General features: G+C 41.4%; 2 protein-coding genes and 1 long non-coding RNA gene across 4 annotated transcripts; 2 read left to right on the top strand and 1 right to left on the bottom strand.

Moving 5' to 3' along the window:
* Positions 1-4,890: 4,890 nt before the first annotated feature.
* Positions 4,891-7,737, top strand: LOC119006346. Its single transcript, XM_037074998.1, has 8 exons — positions 4,891-5,046; positions 5,148-5,268; positions 5,407-5,615; positions 5,950-6,180; positions 6,273-6,590; positions 6,683-6,940; positions 7,072-7,193; positions 7,374-7,737. The coding sequence occupies exons 1-8, from the start codon at positions 4,998-5,000 to the stop codon at positions 7,467-7,469; spliced, it is 1,404 nt and encodes a 467-aa protein (XP_036930893.1). The 5' UTR covers positions 4,891-4,997; the 3' UTR covers positions 7,470-7,737.
* A 10-nt stretch (positions 7,738-7,747) lies between these two features.
* Positions 7,748-22,283, bottom strand: plekhg6 (pleckstrin homology domain containing, family G (with RhoGef domain) member 6). 2 transcript variants are annotated; one of them, XM_037074860.1, is made up of 15 exons: positions 22,158-22,283; positions 19,300-19,528; positions 18,573-18,707; positions 18,167-18,304; positions 17,266-17,361; positions 17,097-17,147; positions 16,645-16,794; positions 14,293-14,403; positions 13,322-13,471; positions 13,068-13,202; positions 12,588-12,707; positions 12,360-12,492; positions 12,151-12,266; positions 10,557-12,055; positions 7,748-8,426 (listed from the first exon to the last, which is right to left on the bottom strand). In XM_037074860.1, the coding sequence occupies exons 1-15, from the start codon at positions 22,175-22,177 to the stop codon at positions 8,246-8,248; spliced, it is 3,264 nt and encodes a 1,087-aa protein (XP_036930755.1). In that variant the 5' UTR covers positions 22,178-22,283; the 3' UTR covers positions 7,748-8,245. The 2 variants fall into 2 exon arrangements, with proteins under 2 accessions (XP_036930755.1, XP_036930754.1); XM_037074859.1 differs by lacking the exon at positions 22,158-22,283 and having other exon boundaries at positions 19,300-21,183.
* LOC119006404 lies at positions 17,372-18,448 on the top strand. Its single transcript, XR_005070759.1, has 3 exons — positions 17,372-17,517; positions 17,733-17,845; positions 18,159-18,448. It is a non-coding gene; the product is annotated as an uncharacterized LOC119006404 (long non-coding RNA).
* Positions 22,284-22,483: the final 200 nt, after the last annotated feature.

The raw sequence follows: 22,483 nt of genomic DNA, 5'->3' as shown, positions 1-22,483 counted from the left end.
CTCAAGCTAGCAGAGATGGAAGAGGTAATCACAGGCTTTACGTACGCTGGAGTATAAATACAGGGCAATTACTCCACTACATTTAACAGTCCTGCATTTAAAATGTAAGTAGTAAAGCCTATTATCAGTAAAACCTCACTTAAAACAGCCCCATAAGAGTAAAGGTGCTCATTTTGCTGAGAAATAGCTCAGTGTTTTACCATTATCCTCATCTGAACTGGGCTGCTTTATTTGCTGTTGGGTAGTTTAATCTATAGGGTTAGGCTGCAGTGTGTCATGTAACAGTTTTGGTTAGTGGTGTGCTACAGGATTTTTGAAAAATTTCAAAAATGTGCTGTGGCTAAAAGAGATTGGAAAACACTGCTCTAGAAAGTCATGAGCTCTGAAAAACACAGCCTGTATTCAGCTTTGTGACAGTGCGTTTTCCAGCTAATCCGACAGGACTTTTAAACAGTTTATTCGTCTTTGAAGGTGGGAGAATTGTGTCAACCCATAAAAGAACACACAATCCTTCAATTTATCCGAAAACTTCACATTGGAAATCGCCTCAATTGGAGATACACGGCACATGGACAGGAAGGTGTGTAATCTGAAAATAAATCTACTATTGCTGTCAGAGGAAGCATAAAAGACAGAGCATAGTGTACAATTTATTACAAAGTTGAATTAAATGGAAATGGTGTAGTGCCGAGAATTTGTACTTGATTTAAACAGATCAGGGTTTTGTTTTTTTTTTTTTCAGATCACACCTGCAAACTTTCAGTTCTCCAACACTTAAATAGCAGGTTGCAAGTTTCATTTAGTAGACTCTGTTCTTTATAACTAATGTTAGTCACTGATGCTCTCTGTTCAGAGAGAGATACTGGAGAACGTACATAAAGTCACACCGTTTGGACTGTCGCAAATAAATCCACTGTCCAGAAGTATCAAACACCTTAAACAAATCATCTGCAGGCTTGAATAGACAACTGAGAGGGACAGGGAAGGTTTCACTTTTCACGTCACGTTCCATCTACTCACATGTGGCCGGTAAGAAAGTGCTAACTACGTGTAAATTGCTACAAATTGTCACAAACAGCCCATTTAAGTGCACAGGACATGATGCATACCTGCGCATGAAATGTGTGTCCAAGAGTTTCATTGTGTCAGGGATCATTTACCTTATTATCTTTTATATCAGCATCACAACAATAAAAGAAAAAAAAAAGCAGTTTGATCATTTCAAGAAAACCATGAACGCTATAACGACAATTTGACATTCCTGTACCATCAAATATGGTTTTTGTTTTGTCTGATTGAGTAAATGCATCATGTCTTGTGCACTTAAATGGGCTGTTTGTGAAAATTAAGTAATCACTTCTTTACCGGCCCACATGTGAGTCGATGGAACCATGACATGAAAAATGAAACCTTCCCTGTCCCTCTCAGTTGTCTGTTCAAGCCTGCTGGTGATTTGATAAAGATTTTTAATACTTCTGGACTTTATGTACGTTCTCCAGTACCTCTCTCTGCTCCGTGATCAGAGGGCAACGGTGACTAACATAAGTTATAACAACAGAGTCTGCTAACCTGCTATTTAAGTGTTGGAGAACTGAAAGTTTGCAGGTGTTCATGCAAACTAAAAAAAATCAGAAAACCTGATCAGTTTTAATCAGTGAGATCAGCTGGAATGAAAACATGAAAACCTACAGACAACCAGGATGTTATCTACTCTCTCTCTCTCTCTCTCTCTCTCTCTCTCTCTCTCTCTCTCTCTCTCTCTCTCTCTCTCTTCACACACACACCCAAAACACACAGACGCACAGACACAGATACTGATACTTTCAGTCTTACTGTTCTTAAGACCTAGATGGAATATTTTGTCATTTTCAAAGAAACAACTGCGCCAAAACTGATCTTTGTCTTAATTTCATAATGGCTAAGGCGTCAGTATGTGTGTGGAAATTCAAACCAGACAAAACATTTTTTGAGAACGTTATATTCCATTCAGCTTTAACATAAAACCACACTGCAGTGACCTGTGCAGAGAAGAGCTGCTTGTCTTACTGTAAGTGCCTGCCTGCATGTGTGCTGCAAGAAACGTTTCGACCTTCTTCACGATATGGTAAAAGATCGCTGAGATATTTTGGATCCACAGTAGACTAAAAAAAAAAAAAAACACACAATACAAATTATAAAGTATAAATCAATCTTTATGTGCAGGATGAGTAAATCAAAGATTAGCATGCAAGTTTTGATTCTCTAATAATTCCCAGAGGAAACTTTGTATGAAGCATTTAGTTTCTGCATCACAGATAAGCAGTCATGTTTCCATGTCGCACTCAGCACAGCGCTGACCAAAATGCTGACTTAACAAAATTAAGAATTTCTCAGCAGAGCAGCATGTTTTAATCTGAGTGCTGCTTCCTCTGCCAGTAAAACCCAGTGGAACATTATAATTTATCACCTACACAAACAGTCCAGAATACTGTTAAATAATCATGTCAGTTATTGAAATTATACCACAGCAGTGTTTACAATAAGTCAGACAGCCTTACACCTGAGTATTTAATGCGTGTTGTTGCCTGTTAAGGGTTAATGCAAGAACAATGAAGTGAGAGCTTGTAACAGGAACAAACTACTCACTTGCTGTATTTCTACAGAAGCAATCTGATTTGACTATTTTCCAGGCTTGCCCTTATTAACATAATCATCTGCATTTCCTCACGCTCAAAGCTCAATTGTTTCCATGTGAGGGGCATTTTCCTTCGCATAACTTTCACCTCATATTCAGATACAGCGCTGGTGACTTAACATCAGCTCTAGGAAAGACCACCTCACACATGTGACCGGCAAATGCCCCCAACGCAGCCCCCAACACAGTTTGAACAGTTTGTTCTTATCTGAAGCCCCACTCTGAAATAAGTACGACACTGATTTAAATTTGAAGGCTGGCAGCCTTTAGTGTGAGTAGGAAGTTCGAGGTGGATGAGATGAAAAGACTTAAGGCTTACAGTATCACTCACCCAGCAGTCACATGATGGCGGTTACCAGGGAAAATGTCTCCACAAGATTAAGAAAAACAGCTCTGTGGTTTCACCCACATATTCTCAGTTGTATCCATCACCAATCTGCAACAATCTGATCCTAATCTATCACAATCAGCTATCTATCTAGCTGTGCTTTCGACTTAAAGTAGTTTTCCCAAACCTTTTGTTTTTTTGGTACAGTTTTTCAAGACTTTCGATGTTTGTTGAAAAATGCAACAACACCTGACACGTAAGCTGCAAAGGTAATTGTTATATTTTCCTGATTGTCCTCTGTAAGGTAACAATTTCTTTGTCATGGTAAGATCAGATTTTCTTTTCTCTCAAGTGTATTATATCAGCTGATCAATTCCCCAAATCTTTGTTTTGAAGGACCTATTTTACACATTAAAGTGTGTTTACAGGTCTTAGGGGGAGTACTACTGCATATATGACAAAAGTAGTATGAAGTTTTTTGTAGCTCCAGATGAGGCTGCATGTAACCTGATAAACTGCCTCCAGCGATTGTGTTTCATTGTGCGTAATGTAGGCACCATGTTTTGAAAAGCAGTCCAAAACAGTCCATCCTTGTTGCATTGCCCTCCTTTAAGAGAGTTGAACATCGTATGGAAACAGAAATTAGCTGTTTTAAATCATATATTCTTCTCTTTCAAATCCTAGCACCTACATTACCCACAATGCAGCTTAGCTACTGAGTGACATCACTGGAGGCTTTATACTACCTTTTTCATATATGCAGTAGTACTCTCCAAGACCTGTAAACACACTTTAATGTGTAAAACTGGTGGAGTCACCCTTTAAATTGTTCCTTTGGTATCAGTAGGTGTGCGAGAAATGTCTGGCCAACTCGCCAGTTTGGTAGATAGATAGATCCTGTAGATAGATGGATCATTTTATTACTACAGTCACAGTTGAATAAAAAATGAGGCATATAGACAAGATATACAAAGGAACTGAACTAAAACAAAAAAGGGGGAAAAAAAAAACAGTAATATGTTGTCGGGCACCAGCACATAGAAAGTCATGACATGGGCACTTTATGCCAATAAATGATCCAAAAAAAAGATTGTAAGTTGTAAAAAAAAATATATATATATATATTACTCTGTAAAACTCAGGCTCTTAAACAAACATTTGACTGGCAGTGTAGGCCTGTTTCGATGCTGTAAGAACTGACGCAAAAGGAAAACAGAGAAATGATGTGGATGATTCACTTTCATGAATATCCTCCAGAGCAGGATACCATATTGCTGAAGGGGCTCGTTCTCACTATGCTGCTGCGGCTGCTGGTGCTGCTGATGGTTATGATGAGAGCTGTGAGTTAACCAGCGGTGACTGGCAGTGACGAAGGAGGATTGGTTTGGCGTTGCACTTTTGCCATTTCGGTTTCAAAGCAACAACTAGAGCTTCCGTGAATGATGATGAAGTGATCTGTAAACAAGTAACATTCAACGCAGTATGAAGAATAATTTTAACATACCGCTTATTTTGGATAAAACCATTTCCCAAAAATGTACTGCATTTTGAGGTACAAACAGAGTTTGTCCTACTGTAGATGCTACTGCACTGTCTGTGTTTCTTGCATACGCTGCGGCTTACAAATTGAATAATGTTACATGTCTTTGGTGGGGTATTTGATGTTAAGAACAAACCAGAACGACTAAGAGAGAATCCGTGGGAGGGAGTGGGTCTCCCTGTTTACATCTCTGTGTTACAGTTTCCAAGCTGACACAGAACGACCGCATCAAAGCCTTGCTTGTAGCTGAAGTCACATGATCAGGAAGAAGAACAGACACACTTCCCCCTCCACCCTGTCAGTATATAACTCATCAACCCCATTAGCGAAAACACATCAGAGAGTGCATCAGACAGAGAGAAAGACAGACCTGGGGAGGTGGAAAACAGAGTCGATAGAAGTTCAAGAGAGAGTGATTAAAGTGAGGTTTTTACTAAAACAAAAGCAGCAAAAAGATGCTGTCAGAGTGTTTCATCTTTGGTGTGATTACCTTTCTTATAGCAGGTAAATTTGTGACAGCCTTTGGCAATTAAATGTTCATCTGATGCACATTTTTTGGCAGGCTTCTCTTTCTGAAGTTAATTGTTTCATGTTGTCCTCCTCAGGGGCACAATGTCAAGACACGGAGGTGTTCGCTGAGGCAGGCTCTCAGGCTGTGCTGCCGTGTAAATACAGCTCTAAATCCACAGTAGCCCCTGCCATCTTGTGGAACAATGGCAACAAAGGGTAAGACGCAAGTTCATTTTTCTGCCTCTCCTTGCTTTTGGTAAACACCCTCAAACCCCTCACTATCTTCCTTCAAAACTTAAGACTTGTACCTGTACACTGATGACACTGTATTGTTTGTGACACCTCCCTCCACAGCACTGTTTGGAGAAAGGATAAGAACGGTCTGCAGTACTGGGGCTCTAGCTGGACCCACCGAGCAAGATGCCCCCACTCCCAGTTTGAACGAGGCGACTTCAGCCTGCAGCTTAATGACGTGACAGAGCAGGATGGAGGAATTTACCTTTGCAGGGTGGTAGGCGATCGCGGGGTCACTGAGAGCAGGATCGTGCTCATCATCATTAAAGGTAAAGAAACCATATGAAGCTCTATAGCCCCCTGATTTATTTATTGTTTATTCTTGAATGGTGGTTTTCTTTGTTGAATCAGTGTAGAAGATTTATCCATTTATATGAATTTGATAAAGCATTAGCTGAGCATGCTGAGACTCAGAGTATCCAACCAGTTGGTGAAAGCAAAAAAGTGAGTCTCATCTCATCTTCAAAAGACAAACGCTTTGGGTTGGTGTCCGTCCTGAGCTGCCAACCCAAAGCGTCTGTATGCGGCATGAATGTGTGCATCTGGATCAGAAAACGGCTCTAATACATGGCAATAATCTCATCCTCCCTGCATCTTTTACAGTGTCTGTCTCTCCAGTGGTGCCCATGTCGGGGAGCGACGTTTCAATCAGCTGTAAAGTGACCCCAGAATCTCACAGAGGCACTGTGCGGTGGATGCTGAACAACAGACCATTTGGGACCGCCAAAAGTGTTGTGAATGAAAAGGCATCCGCGAGAGTGACAGGAAACTGGACCTGTGTGGTGGGCTACAAGGGCAAAGAGGGGCGAGCTTCGGCAACCCTGACTGTAAAGGGTAAGATTCGAAGGAGATGCAGAAAACTGAAATGTCTTGGTTCATCTTTTTTCCACGACAATTGTTCCTAAACCCTCCTCTTTCCCTCACAGGAATCATCCATCCATCCAAAGACTATGCTAAGCTCTACACTGCCGTGGGATCTGCCATCACTCTCCCCTGTGTGTTCTCCCCTGGGTTATTCCCAGTTAAGCCGGCCTTGGAGAAACTCAAACCTGGGTCTCTTTTTTTACACACTCCTGATCGCCTCCCTGCTTCTTTCATTGCATCCTCGCCGTCCTCTCAGCCCACCTCGGATCACTCTGCCACTTTGAACGAAGTTGAGTTTGAGGACCAGGGCACGTACAGATGCTCTGGGGTCGTAAAGGGACAATGGCTGACTCGAAACATGCAGCTTGTTGTTGCTAAAAGTAAGCCTCCACAGATTCAGTTGAAGCTCGAGTGTCAGCTGTTTTTTGAAAATGTTTTTATTCTAAATGTAACCGTCCTGTTTTTCTCTCAGTTGACAGCAGCACCCCGTCAAAGAAAAGAGACTCCGTGACATTGACCTGCCAGCTGACCGACACAAGCGAAGTCGTCGACTACGAATGGGTTCATGTGGTCCATGACATCAACGGCACCCAGTCAGTGGAGTCCATCCAGAAGGGGAAGACTCTAAGCTTAGGCAAAGTGTCGGAGGAGAACCAGGGCGAATGGACATGTCGTTTCTACGGGCAGCAGGGCATGTTGGGAAATGTAACACACCATGTTCCTATGATGGGTAAGCTATGAATAAATACACTCAAAATACATCAACATACCGGATTGATGCCTGTTCAGAAAATTATGCAAATATAATATTATGAATCATATTGTGCCTTTATCTGACGGTGGTGTTGTTTTTCCTCGCAGGTGGTCTGAGTGGAAAAAAATCATCAAGCGTCTCAAATAACACCACCGCCGTGGTCGGGCTCAGCATTCTCCTCCTCGTTCTGCTGCTGGTTTTGGTGAAGATGTACCTGAACCACCAACGGGTAAGACCTGCACTTCACAGCCATTTAACCCTGTATTAAATGTTAGAAATTCATTTTGATTAAATGATCTCTAATGTTATGTAAGAAGTGAATGTAAAATATGAATTATATATACATGTACATGTGGACTTGCGGTGTTGCTCATTTAAACAACTATACACATCTTTCTTCTTTCCACAGAGGAAAAGGATCTTGCAGTACCCTGCGCTGGAGACGATTGTTCATACCACCTCCAACGAGCGGGAGGAGAGAGAACGGAACCGAGAGAAAAAGTGAAGACACGGTGAAGCAGAGGCATCGCAGGACAGATCTCACAGCCCTAAGCTGAAGTGAGACCCATCGTTTTCATGCCCGCAACACCTTCGGAGGCTTTGGTTTGCACAAGTTTTGTAAATATTTTCAGAGCAGACGTTGTAGCAGCACTGTTGTTGAATTTGAAATGTGTTATGATGCAATCTGAGTTGTAACCGTTGTTTTACTCTACGTGAGGATCTGTTTTTATGTATAACTACTGAGAATAAAATGTTTTGAAATAAAGCAAGCTCAAGAAGAAGTAGATCTGGTTTCTTTTATTACATTACCTACAATCACAAGCTCTCTTTCTCATGACCGATATAAATAATATATACAGAAATTTACACTGTCTGTCTCTCCATCGATGGCCATATGGGGGAACGAAGTATCAATAATATATACTCTAATCTATAAAAATAACATTTCATTATATTTACACATAACACTGACCACATGTTTCTATATCATTAGATGAAAAAATACTCATTATACATTATTTTACATTAATTACAGGATTATTGTGGCCTATTGATTCAGATTGAAGACCTTTGTGTCAAGTGCTGTGAAGATGTTTCATTTACTCTGTTTCCATTTCCCCCTCTGTGTGCTTCAGCTTTTCCTGACCCGTCCCTCTGCCCTAATTAATTTGTCTTTACAGTTCATATTCATGGACTGAATTTTGAGTTTGCATTATTTGGTCCATTGGCAGCCTAGTTCTGGATCCAAACAGTGACTACAGGACTTTAAAGTGCTAAGAGCTACACCTGACTACATTCTCCGTCCTCTTGCTCTGAATGTCCTTGAAGGTCCCAAGAGGCCAGAGATCGGTTGATGCCCTCTAGAAGCCCCTCACCTTCGGGTTCTAAATGATCCATGACTTCGTCATCATCAAAGCACCAACCGGACCAGTCCACGTTTACACCGTCCGAAAAGACAACACTGAAGGACAGACAGATGCAAACAGAAGGTCAAAATTTACATTTAGCAGGCGCTTTTATCCAAAGCGACTTACAGTAATTCATACATGCATACACAGTGGTGGCTGCCATGCAAGGTGCCGACCAGCACATGAGCCACAGCCGCCCCCAAATTAATGATTTTGTAACTGTTTAGGTTTTTACTTCATTATTAAATACTATATATCTTCAGGCTCAATCTCTGCATCAAGTTGAAAAATGCATTGTTACTTCAAAATGGTAACTGCAAGCCCTAAATGCTGTCTACTGTCCCAAAAACAACATCAAATATATCTAAAAGAAGTACCTGCATGCTCAGTATGATTATCAATACATTATCCAGGGTATTCAACATTAGAAGATTATGAGAGATAAAAGAGACATAGAGCTTAAACGGTGTTCTGATAAATATATTGTACAACATTAGTAATTAAATCAATAGAATGCAATACAATTGACTGTTTAAGTAGGAACCTGTTCAAGTGTTTGTTAGAGTTTCTCGTGTAAAATACTTAGAAACAAACTTTGAGCAAATGTTTCATGAGATACAACATGCACTTCTTATGCAAATTAGGATTTGAGCAGACATACAGCACTCTGAGGTGAGAAACATGGAACAAACGGTAATTTTAAGTTTCCATTCTCACAGTTTGTCCATTACGAGCCTACTCGCCGCTGAAAACTAATTTCAAAAGTAAAGATTTGACTGCAGTTTAAAAATACATGTCCTTGTTAAGAGCAAAACAAACTGAGAAAAGTACTAAGAGAATACTGAAATTGAACTGTCTGTTATTTAAGAGAGAAGCAAGACAGCTGTGATGCCGATGAAAAGTTAATGGAGACTCTGTCAATGTGGATCAGCTAAATGACACAAACTATTTGAATCTCAAAGAAACATCTAGATTGTGTAAAAAGAGGACCTGGGCTCTTGTCAGGGAGAATCCTACACCCCACTCAAGATGTTGAATCAACACTAGCTCAGCCTTTTATTCTGTCAACTGATTTCCTCGTTTTGTTTTTTGGTCTGTTTTGTTCAACAAGTAACCTTCTGTCTGAATTGTTAACTTAGTTGATTGTGCCTTACAGTTGACACTGGTTAACACTGGAACCAGAATCTGCTGTTCCTGAGCTGTGGCATAGAATGTTTTTTTTTTTACCAAAATATTAAAATGTCACAGTGGATTTAACCTCTGACCTTCTGGATATAAAACGTTTGTGAAAAATGTCTTTGTTCTGCTCCGCCTGTCGTCGGCACTGAGCCATGAATGCTCACTTGCTGACTTTAAGTATTTTAATAACGTGTAGATTTTCCATGTAATTTTATTGCACAAGCTCAGCATAAAAGGTGTTTTTAAGTGTTTGTTATTTAATACATGTATTCATACATAATAGTATTGCACTTCAAATAGGTTATTCTGCCTCTTGTAATAAATCACACATCCCAAACTTTACATGTAATCAAAATTCCTGAAGACAGTGTTTTTCGGCAAATTCCTTTTTTTGAGTGCAGATCGCTGGATAAAAAAAAAAAAAAACACACACACACATACACGCACACACACACACCTCCCAGAGCCTCACTTGCTCTGCTTACTTTTGTTAATCCAGTTATGTGCCTGTTCTAGGGCTCACGGGCTCATAGACGGCTAAGTAAATAAACAAACAGGTGAAGTTTCTTCATGTGTTGAAAACTGGGGACTTCTTCTACATGCAAAACTGTGGCTTTCAGATGCCGAGACCGAGAACGCTTAAGTCACACCACGATTTGGATGATAAAGGGATGTTCCACCTTTGAGTCACACATCAATTTTAATACCTGACATGTGACACCTTGCATGTTTCCTCTTTTGAAGCTTTCTTTTCATAACCACTCTCCCTTTCTACTGTATTTTTGTTTATTGTTGTATGGACATCACTTGTTTTACAAATGACCGCCTGTCTGGAAATGTGTCAGATTGTGTTTTCTGCTTTAGTATTGTAGTCTGACTTGTTTTGCACTGTGAATGGGCGGCCAGAGGCTTTTTTCCCCGACATTACCCACCTAATTAACAACCTGTTAATTAGTCAAACAATGACTAACATGTGAAAGTAAAGCACACTTCGTCATACTAACCTGTCCCTCTTTTCATCTTCCTCTCCATCCACCAGTTGCTCCTTCCATCCTCCACTCACTGTGAGAGCTCTGCGTCGCATCAGTGCCACTTCCTCTTCCCACTCTGTGTCTCTGTCTCCATCACTGGGCGGTGGTGAGGGCGTGGTGGAAAATGACGGGGAGGGAGAATGATACCTTGACCTCAAGTTGGTCGTTTTCAAGTTTTTGTCCCTGTCCCTCGCTCTCCCATTGACTCTTTCAAGAAGACCCTCCAGCGGCGATGTGTGTCCATTGGGATTCTGTCCCGAGATGTTGAATCGTGCGTCCTTTGCTTGGGGTATTGTTTGAAGACTATTAGCATGTAGACGAAGTCTATGGTCTCCTTCAATGATGATGTTAGGATTGGACGCACTCCTTTGGGTTTTCATTTTGGGCCTTTTGTTGTAAAAGTTCAGATCGGGCAGCTCAGACTCAGACATCGTTTGGGGGTCTGGAGAGTCTCTATCTTCCCTGTTCCAAAACATCCCCTGGTTCGGCTTCAGGGAGCCCAGCTTCAGCACCCGATGTGAATTTGAGCTTTGGCCAGAAGGAAGAGAGTTTCTCTTGATATTTGTGTTGTCGTCTGAGCCAGAGTTGGAGGGAGAGGAACCCTGTCCTGAGCTCTGAAAGAAGTGCCGAGTCCCGGGTCCCTGATTGGTGCTGACTGGCCTCCTCCTGCGTAACCTAGGGGACCTCAAATTTTTTGAGAAACCCCAAGCCTCTTGAGATGTCACCATGTCTGCAGACAGGCTGTTCATGGAATTTCTCCTTGTGTCCTGGTTCACAGACTGGGAATCCGAGCCTCTCCTTGATGGTATTCCTCCCTCTTCTGGTGCTCTTACCAGCTCAGGCCCCTGCCTGGATATTGTTGGCTGGTTAGCAGGTTGTGAACTACTATCTTCGTCAATTGGGTAGTCAACATCTGGATATCCATCTAGTAGGAAAACATGTGGTCCAGTTGTGTTGTATCGTAATGGATGAGTTACGGTACTACGAGCGAAATGATCCAGGTTAGGGGCAGATTGCCTGTGGCTCAAGGTCACATATCGCTCTGTAAACCTGAGAGTTTCAGCTTCTTCCTCTGTATAGATCCCAATTTGTTGTCTTCTCACTTCCATTTCTATGGATTCATATCCACTGATTGCTTGTTGCCGACCAGTAAAGCTCTTTTGCACTAATTTGTGATCGATGTCATTGGAATAGGAGTTGATAAAAGGTATGACAGTGTTAGTGGCATCATCTGGAGGATTTGGTTCCTCCGCTTTGTAAGATGCCAGCATCCCATTTACTGATTGGGGGATTATAAATTCCTTTGTAAATTCATCCACAAAAGTCTCGTCCCCTGACTGAGTAAGAGGTTGCTCTTCTGTCTCCATATCGTCTGTCTTGGCCTCTGTAACAGGTTTGGCCTCCAGCTGCTGGATTCTATAGTTTTCCAGTTGTCTTTTGTTCTCTGCGTGTCTCCAGCTCCTCAGTGTTTCCTGACAGCATGAAACAGCGATGAATGAGTATCTTATTAGATTGCTATAATTTCAAAAACTTTTGGTCAGGTATATCATGGTATATCCGTTTTTACCTGTGCCTGGTGGATGGTGGAGACCCAAGTGGAGCAGCTCTCTGAGCTGCTGGCTGCGAATATGTAGACATTCATGGCACTCTGGAGCTCGCCCACCTCCACGAGAACAAATGAACCTGAGAGAAAGGCAGGCATCATTACGGGATCTGTTATATATGTACACAGAATCCAGCTGTCTCCTTACATGACCGTAACAAGGTGTTACTCACAGCCGTCTTTCAGCGCTATACAAAACGTTCTGTCGAGGGCCAGAGGAGGTCGAACCACTTTCAGTCGCTCTCCTTTCTTCTGGACCTTGGTCATCAGGAGAACGTCTGAGAAGAGGAGCGCCACCACCTCCAGCTGCATCGTACCATGTGGGCGGGGACAGAAAAGAAAGTTAAACAGAAGAACAGTGACTGAGTTGAACGGTAAATGAGCGCACTGGCTCCACTCACCTTACTGTCTTTTCTCCCCCGAATCTTCAAGTTCTCCTCCAGCAGCAGCTTCCGTACGACTTCAGGGCCCACTCCTCTGATGGGGCATGTCAGGTCAAACTGGCAGACCTCTCTCACATGCTGTCAAGGAAATCCATCGTGAGTAATCGTTAGGTAGAAAAAAGAACATTTTAGTGCAAACATCAGTTTATCTTTGTAGAAATCTCTGATGCTCAGTATCGTTATTACAGCCTGAGATCTTGCGTGAGCTCTGGTATCCTGTGTGATATTAAGAAGGGAAGAAGAACTAAAGCATCACATTTGTGAATGTATTCCAGTGATTTATGACAACTAAACTAAACCAACCTATAGTTCCCTCATTTCAAATAGTTCATTTTTTACATATTGAATACAGCAGGGTAAACAGAACTTTGTGAGTTTATATTTCTTTTACATTGAAACAAAATATCTGGCTTCTATAGGAAAACAATCATGTTTTACCTTGTCAATCTCTTCGTTGATTCCCTCCACCTCGTATCCCTCCACCCTCAGAGCAGAGATGTTGAGAGCGAGCTCCTCATCCTTCAGCCTCAGGTAGTCGTTGATGCTCTCCAGAAAGCTGTTCACACTGGACAACTGGAGAGGAGCAAGAAGAAGACGGTACAACTGAAACGTTTGAGACGATCTCACTTAATTTAAAAATATAACTTATCCTTTTAATTGGCGAAGCTCGTCAAGATTGAAAAGTTTCTCACCATGCCTCTGATGGTGTGTTCCACATGAGCGTCCTGGGTGTTTTTCAGCACAGCCTTGAGCAGCAGAGGGTACTTTGTGATCCTCTGATGGGGTTTGGCTTGCATGTCCCCGACACGCATCCGGTCACACTGAGGGTGAGTCTCCACCCACTGGACGCAAATGAGAAAAAATATGACAAAGTCTTTTATAAACGGTCGGTTCAACCAAATGATTATTTAGAAATGTATTTTGTTTCTGCTTCTCAGATATTATATAAAGAGCGAGAGGTTTGTTCTCAGGGATGCCAGTGGATTAACCTGATCAACAAGGAAATCACTCTTTCGTTATTCAACTCTACAGTGTTGGACTGATGGCAGAGCAAATCTACCACAACAAAAACCTCCCACGGGGTACAAATGAGCAGTTTTTGTTTTTGTTTGATTCGGATGAGAAGACCACTTGACGCCCACCGTGGACCACTTCCTTGTAAAATGTGTCTGTTGTGTTGTTAAACAAAAAAACATCACCTCCCACTCGGGTTGAAGTGTGATGCTGTGACATAAGTGAAAAAGCAGGTGTTAAGTAAATACATTTTTACAGGGGTTGGCCCCTGGGTCCTACACATGCACTGTAGGGTGCTGGGTTTCTATGAAAACATGGCTTTGAGTCTTCCAGGCTTTCATGTAACTGTTTCAGAGGCGCAGTCACTACTCCTGAAAATGCCTTGACCTCAATTCTGTGAACAAGAAATCCTTTTAAAATGCTGTCAAAGTCTGAATCATTTGGAGCAGACGTTAGTGGGAAAAGCTGTGAACTGTGACAGCTCACCCACAAGGATGTGAAAGCATCACAAACCACACTGTGCCACCATTAATAATACAACACTTAGTCATTACAGTGAATTCCATTGAGGCGTACTGGATGGTAATAATGAGGTTTGTGTGCGTGATTGTTCAAGTGCGTTGCATGCGGTTGTGGTTCGTCCTTGTACCTGGACGAACGTGAGAAAATGTTGGTTGTTCTCCATCTGTCTGCGTGTGAACTCCATATTGTTTTCCTCCTCCCAACAGTAATGCTGGTAGCAAGAGAAGCGCTGATGGAACTGGGGACAAAAAAATAAAGGATATATAACATACAAGATCAGTCCTGCAACCAACATTTGATGGAAATGCAGCGGGCGCCCCACCAGAAACTACAGCATATGTGAAAAAGTAGTCAAGCTCTAGACCCGAATGTGCAAAATCTGATTACAAAATATGTGGCCCGGGGCTTTGGACTGTGGGACACAGAGTAACACTGAAGAAGTGATGTGATTTGAGACGATGTCTGAAGACAACAAGCTTGAAATATGAAACAAATGAGTCGTGGAGTTAGAAAGAAGTGAGGTTACAAGGATCCAGTGAACGTTTGTGAATTTTTCAAGAAAAGCTTAATGCCTTGACATTTTTGGTCAAAGACACTGAATTTATATATTTTGTGCAAGTTGAAGCAGTATAATGTAAAAAAAAAAAAAAACTGTCATCACCACCATTGTGATTGCAAATCCCAGGTCTGTGACAATTTGTAAGACATAGTATAGGTGCTAACTACAAGCAAAAGTCATTGCATCATTAAATGTTGTGTGCTGAAAACTTGTATGTAACACTGTGATCCTACTCTCTCGCTGCCTCACAAGGCATATAGAGCAGAAAGTGATGGGGGGAGGAGTGGCTGAGACAGAGACACCCTGTTATGACACTGTACTGTCAACATGATTGGGAAGCTGCTATTTTACGGTAACAAAGTTACATCATGTTGCTTTAATGTTAGGAAACAGACTTTTCGTTCTCGCTCTATGCATCTGTTTTTCTGTCTTTAATCGTCGTCCGTGAGCTTCTGTAAATCCTGCTGGTTCTCATCATGAAAATTCTAAATATTGTTACGGTAATTGACTTTGATCCGTGTCTCAAAGTATGCCGCGTTGGATCCCTGAATTCTTTTTTAATTTGGTCTGGAAAGTCCCTAAAGAGTCATCGTATTAGATGTTTAAGGGGGTGTGGGAACCCTTGAATTCACAAGACCTCTGCTGCCTGCTTCTCGTCTCTGCGTGAGGCTTCGTGAGCTGCTTCTAATATAAAACACTTGGCTGTCCAGCTGTACTGTCAGCGGTCAAGTTGCATTGTGGGTAATGTGGGTGCCAGGGTTTTACAAGCTGAAAAACGCACAGGATCAAAAAGATTGTATCTCAGTTTTTGCTGCGTCACAGAAAAAAAAAATAATAATTCCATTGTGAGTCTGGCAGTGTTAAAGGAGTACAATATGTAACAATGTGGAGTTCGCTTTTAATTGACTGTCGACAAGTCACATTTTTGGAGTCGTCTCTAGCTCTGTGAATCCATTTTGGGCTGAAATCCAAAACAACCTGAAGACTGTCTTTCAAATTGAAATTTTATTTTTTTCCTTTTGAGCTGATGTGCGTGAATAAGCTTATGGAACTTGAAAATAGGAAGAATGATAAATACTTACCGAGAACACGGCTCTTATCTCTCATCTTACTGTCTTATGAGAAATAACTTTCTAAAAAGTGGCTGACCAATAAAATACCCAGTGTTGATATGTGCGATATTCGTATTACAGAGAATAATTACTCATGACTTTGAGATTTATGATTATTCATTCACATTCATTAATTTTTATACCGAAATGCATCATAAATGTGCCTAAAACTGTTTATGTATTATTAGGTTTACCTATAATTCCCGAACTGAGGTTCATTCTTTTCTTTTTTTCCCCACACATGTTAAGTAGGCCCCTCTGTTTACCTGACGTATACATACACGTAATATATGTACAATTTACTTTAACAGTTATTTTTTATACTTAATTACAGTTAATATCAGATACTTTAAGAGTTTTACTTAAGTACTATTTGACTTTTAAGTATTTTTTACAGCACTGGCTGGACTGTTATTTCTAATCTAATCAAATACTGGTTACCAGTATTTTGATGTTGCAGCTGGTTGTAGTTGGAGATTTTTCTTCAACTATTTCATATGCTGTTGGGTCATTTTTTAATTTAAACTCTTGCAATCTCTTATAATTTACACACACAAATAAGTTCTTGGAAAGCTTTACACTCCAAGAAACTGGTTACTTTAGCTGTCTGGAACATTTAATGAGTAAAGAGTGAAAAAAAAAAAAAGGCGTAGTACATAAGTACGGGGGAATATAAGTTAAGTGGCATAAAAACTGAAATACTCACATGAACTGTATGTTAGTAAAGTACTTGCATAAAAGCAGGTGGTCACAGTCTATAAAGACACCACTGAACGTGTTTGTAATCTTGCAGACAGTGTGTTCATACCTGCAGGCAGCCGGCCTCCAACATCATGGGGTCAAAGGGCATGCCTGTCCTCCGGACCTCGTGCAACATGGGATAAATCACCTCCTGCCAGAACAGCTGGTGTGCAGCGAGGATGGAGGGAAGGTTGGAGAAAAGCAGCTCAGGGGTCACCTGTCACAGGAGGAGGTCAGAACAAAACAAAACAAAACAAATCATAGTGTTAAAGTTTGACTCCCCTGCTTTTAAAACATTTTCCGTCCACTCAATGGAAATCTGTCGCTGTGCTTTATTTTCCACTTGAGTGTTGTATTCTGCATGAGCCTGAGCGGATGTTGTTGTTGTTGTCGTGCCAGTTGATGTATGTCAGTGGTATGCAGATCAGTGGAAAATAGGCCTTTAGAAAGAAGTGTGTGTTGTGATGCATGTTTGTGTCTTTCCACTGTAGACGAGGCTGCACCGCTCTGCACACTGACCTCTAGGAGAAATCCATGTTGGTGCAGGTTGACGAGAGCAGCCATAACCAACTGTGAGAAGCAGACACAGCTTTGTTAAACATCCTGTGGAAAATCCCGCGTCAGGCTCTGACATATATGAGAAGAAATTAAATGACACAATGTCAGCAGGCAGAGAATGGGAACATACGTCTTTTATGATAATGAGCTTGTTGATGTAGCTGAGCTCGGTGTGGACAAACTCCCACAGCGCCTCCTGCTGGTGCCTCTGCGTCTTTGTCATCGTCTGAAAAAAAAATGTAAACAAAACAGAGGAGGAGACGAGAAAGAGGAAGATGATTGTCAGACACGCATCGAGAATCTGTAAAAAATGTGTGCACAGAGCAGAAGAATATGTCGAGAGTCTCAACTTCAGCAAATCCAGTGAAACAACAAATCACTCGTAAGTGTTGGAATGCACATTGAAAAGTACTTTTATTTTTGCAAAAAGATCTGATCACTTAAGACCACTGGTGTTATTCCAATGTTCATTATTTTTACACTTCCTGAGCTTGTTGGAAAGCTCTGAGACCTTAGCACATGCACATGAATCTTAAAAAAACTGGTCATATCTAAGTACATCTGCGTGGCTCAATGATGTGTTTTTTTCTTTTATAGTTTTGGACAACATTGAAGCTCTTTGACACGGAGGGATGAACTTCAGCATATCAGGCTTTTGATGCACAGACAATACTTGTGGCCAAGGTGTTGTGCCCAGAAGTCATGCTTGGGTAAAAGTAAAGACGTTGTTGTGTTAAAACATTACTTTGGTGAAGGTGAAAGTCACCTATACAAATCCTACTGGAGTTAAAGTAAATTAACACATCTGTTTTCATGCCTGGCTGGTTATAGGATCAATATTCAGCATTTCCTCTGATTTTTGGAATCAGGGTTTTTCAGGGAATCAGGGAGATAAAATAGGAGTAATTTATGTTATAAAATAAATGTAGTGAAGGAAAAAGTATCACTGCTTGTTAGTTGGATCAAGTCATTGTAGGTTGACAGCGGCAGAAATGTTAATACTGTCAGAGTTGTACTCTACAGGCCCGTACAGAATGAGAGTCCACTATCTCCGTCCAGTTCTTCTCCAGCGTCGTTCCCAGACATTCCTCCTTCCACCTCCACCTCAGACTGACTGGCACAGCATAACTCCCCAGATCCTGCTTCAACACATCCAGCTGACCACGTTCCTGAGCATCGGGGAAAAAGCAGACAGGACAAACAGAGGAATGCAAATGAATAGGAAGGCAAGAGAAACAGAAGTCAGGGCGAAAAAAGAGAAGAAAATCTGAGTCATTGATTCCTTTGAAAAGGTCATTAACCATTCATGTGAATAACAACAAGAACAGCTGTGGGTTGTTTCAGACATTTGATGGCATGGACACAGTTTGAGCAAGTCTGTATCTGTTTTGGAGCATAATCAGCATTCAGTGTGACGAGAAGGAGACGGGATAATACCTCAGACGCTGGATTTTTCTCAGACACTCCCTGGCTGAACAGGACCTGTCTCAGAGCAGCTCTGGGTTTGGCCCCTGCAGACGTTCCCTTACTCACTGTTGCAAAATCAGTCACAACCTTTTGCTTCGTCCGTCTCTGGAAAGACAAAATTAAGTCAGGCTTTTCTGTTTCAGGTTGACTTACAAACATCGACATTTGATACTCAGTAAAAAATACATTAATAGTAATAGTAATAGTCTTCACACAAAAATGTTTGTAGTTATCAACCATTAGTTTAAAGCATGTTTTATTAATAAAGGTCAGTAAGTAGTAAGGGACTGTTGCAGCACTAGAATCAAAAAAAGTTGATCTGAGTTAAAATGAGGTTCAAATATTGATAAGTGTAACAGTTGCAGGTTTTTTGGTCCCTTCAGTGGAAAGAAATACAACTTAAACTAAATTCCACACTGAAATGTCTTGATTGGAGGAATTTCTCTCGCTGGAAAATGCATCAGTCTTTAGTCATTATCAGAATGAAAAACTCCAGGTGAAAGAAGTGGAGTAAAAATACATCTCTGAAATGTAATGGAGTAGATTTATAAAATAAAACAACCTGGAAAGACTCAAGTAAAGTGGAAGAAAATTTAAGCGTGATGCTTGAGTAAATGCGCTTAGTTACATTTCACCACTTGTGATGTCAGAACAGGAAGCTGCCGCCACCTTGACACTTGTGTTTCATTTCACTCACCTGATAGCCAAACGTACTGAACCGGCGTTTCTCTTGTTTCTCTGCTGACCCCCTGCGGTGAGTGTTGATCTCTGCAGCTGCTGTCCTCCCCTCTACAACATCTGGCTCTCTGGTGTCCACGTCCCTCTGCCTCTCCCCGTCCACGCCGTCTCGCCACGGCACCATTGTTTCTTCCATCAGTGACTCATTTCCCCCACCGTTGTTTACATGCGGTGCTTTTGAGGAAAGGCTGAGGACAAGCACACAGGGGTTACTCATTACCAAAATAAGGTGTGTAAGGGAGCCAGAGAGAGGAGTGGGTTATGAAAAGAGGCTTCCCATGAGGGAGTAACACAGAATGGAGTGACATTGTTGGCTTTGTTATCATCTTAAACGATTTACTAAAGCTTTACAAATGCTGCAAAAACAAACAGACACAGACGATGTGATCTGTTAAGACAGTGGCTCCCGACCTTTTGACTTCTGACCCTTCAAAATAAAGGATGTCTGCTATCTCCTGTGTCTACTGGTTGTGAACAGCTCAACCAAAGATTTTTTTCCATCTTTGTTTTTTATTGTTATATGTTTATTTTTATAGAGATAAGTGAACCAGTGCCACTCACCACAGCATGTATTGCCTAATCTAGATTACAGTGGCACTAGATTGAAGTGCATACAATTTAAGAAGAAAGTAGCACAAAAAAAATGCTATGATAAAATCATCATAAAAGTAACAGCCTTTTCAAAGTAATACAACTTTTCAACTGCATTTTAAAACGATCCCAGTTTTGGTCCAGTTTGAGTTTCACATGTCGATCCCATGAACATAAAAATGTCCAAATGAAAATGTACAAAAAGGCGCTGCGTGGTTCTCGTCTGTGTGTCTGAGCCAGAAAACCTGAGAGGTTCCTTCAGATCGCTGAGCACATGAGAGGCCTGGTTGTTCAGGCTTTTTATTGATTTATTGATTAAAGGCTCAGTTCACCCAAAAATGACCCTCAAGCTGATGGAAAGGACAGAGGTTGTTACAGTTTCACTGTACCAATAGCAAAACCCACAGAGACACTGTGAGTGTGATTACGGGCTATATTGATAAAACATTCAGTTGATTTTGAGAGTCAGGTGAATTTTTGGAGCCCACGAAACATCTCTGTGACATAGCAGTGTTTCAGCATTCTTGTGACCAACTGACATAAAAAAATATAAAATGTCTCCTTCCAGCTCGCCTGCTGTAATCCAAGTCTCTGGACCCGCTTGTAGCTGCTGAGCTTAAAGTGTCAGTGCGCACCTCTCTAAAAGTAGTTGACTGCATGTCCAGGGTGTAAATGCTGTCTTTGAATTCAATTGGGGATCTTGGGACTTCCAGGGACTTGGCCGTTTGTTTCCCCCCCCATCTACTTCAGTTGTTTAGGAGAAAGTAGCAGCCTAGTTTAGCTGTGAAGCTCCACAAATGTTTTGTAGGCTACAAAACTTCCCCGGACTTTCCATCAGCGTTAGGGTGAGTAGATGATGGCTACGTTTTCTTTTTCTTTTTTTTTTGTTGAACTTATCCTTTAATATTGGGAAATTTAGGAAAGCAATCAGAACTTAACATTTCTCATTCTTCAGAACTGTTCTAAACGGCATCCTGTCCCAACTTTTTATCCCACTTTCACCACCTGGCCTGAATGTCTCCACTCATCCAGTTACTGACAATGTTTTTTTGTATGGCAAAAATGTGATTTTGTCTTCTGATCTTATACCATTTAGATTTATCTTGCATCCTAAAACATTCTTGGATTGATTCTTTATAACAGAACAGACACATTTTCTTTTGTGATGTCCCATGTTCTCCTGTACGTTGTGTTTGTTGTTTTTTCCCACTTCTGCAAAACAAGCTTCCCCTTGAGGGACAATAAAAGTCTGACCTGAACTGAACTGAATCCTGAACACAAAGTCAAAAGAACAAAATAACAGCGCTTATGTCCCAGAAGAAAACATCAGCAAATCATCTGTAAAACACATACAGCACAGCACAGTATACTCAGATATTATATCATCTTGAGAAGAAGACGAAGGAGAAGTAAACTATTACTTTCTCAAAACTGTCAGAGACGTACTGACTGAATACCAGAAGTCAGTCGGGTAACCAGGCTGTCAGAGAAACAGAATTCATTACTGCTGCGTCTCACAGACAGTGACACTGATTTAACAGGACACCAACAGTTTCACACAGCTACAGCTCCAGTTACACCGCTGTGCGGGTCAAAGTGTAACTCCGGGACTCATCTGACATCAGTTCCCACAAATCCAACACTGTTGTAACTTGCAGAACGTCCTGCTGCAGGTTTAAGTTACAGCGAAGAGAAACGTGTCTCCATTCTCGAAATGTTTGACCGCTTTCTGATATAGCTGCTAGAGAAGTGACTTTTTTTTTGGTGGTGTTAGATTACTGCAGTAACTGGTGCTCGTGATCGGTTTTTAATCAGTTAGTAGAGGTTACACCAAAAGCAAACACACTGCCGACAGGTACGCTGCACTAATCTGCTCAGCCTATGCTGTCAAACTTCAAAGGGCTGACGCAAGTGCTTTCATCACGGTGTCATACCTGTTTACAATCACTATCTGTCCCACGGTAACACACTACAGACGGTAGATTATACAGCAGTTGTAACACTCACTTTACTATTGATAATGGGTCAGTAAAAACAGGCTGCCAGGTAGTTTTATAGCCTCAGTAAATCAATAACACAGAACACACAAGACAGTCCGTGGATCCCACCGCAAGTGACTTACTGTAATGAAGACATGAGGTAAAGTGTTCCTCTTAAATATCCTGCACCCTCGCCTCCTCACCTTCCCAGCAGTTTCTTTTGAATAGATACAATTATGGACTTTACCTGGGCTTGCTTGGATCCATTTTGTTTCACCCAGTCATCTTTGGTTTCTGTTAGCTTTCTCCTCCTCTCTGCATGCATTCGGTCCCTCCCTCTCTTCCTTTCACCTGCACCCCTGCCCTCTGCAACTGGCCCGACGGGAACAACTGGATTCTGCAGCCAACAAATCAGTGCTCAGGGCTGGTTAATGTGTCGCAGGCAAAACTGCTTAGAGGAGTGGAGGCAGTGACTGATTTTTTTCTTTGAGGATGATCCATTGTCATTTCATGTCAATCAGGGGTTATCGATCACCTTGAGCAAACAGGAGGAAATCATTTTAAGAGGGGGGT

This window comes from Acanthopagrus latus, chromosome 17 (genome assembly GCF_904848185.1).
Source record: "Acanthopagrus latus isolate v.2019 chromosome 17, fAcaLat1.1, whole genome shotgun sequence".
Classification (NCBI taxonomy): domain Eukaryota; kingdom Metazoa; phylum Chordata; class Actinopteri; order Spariformes; family Sparidae; genus Acanthopagrus; species Acanthopagrus latus.
Note: the sequence above shows the minus strand (reverse complement) of the source record. Positions and strands in the feature narration are given on the sequence as shown.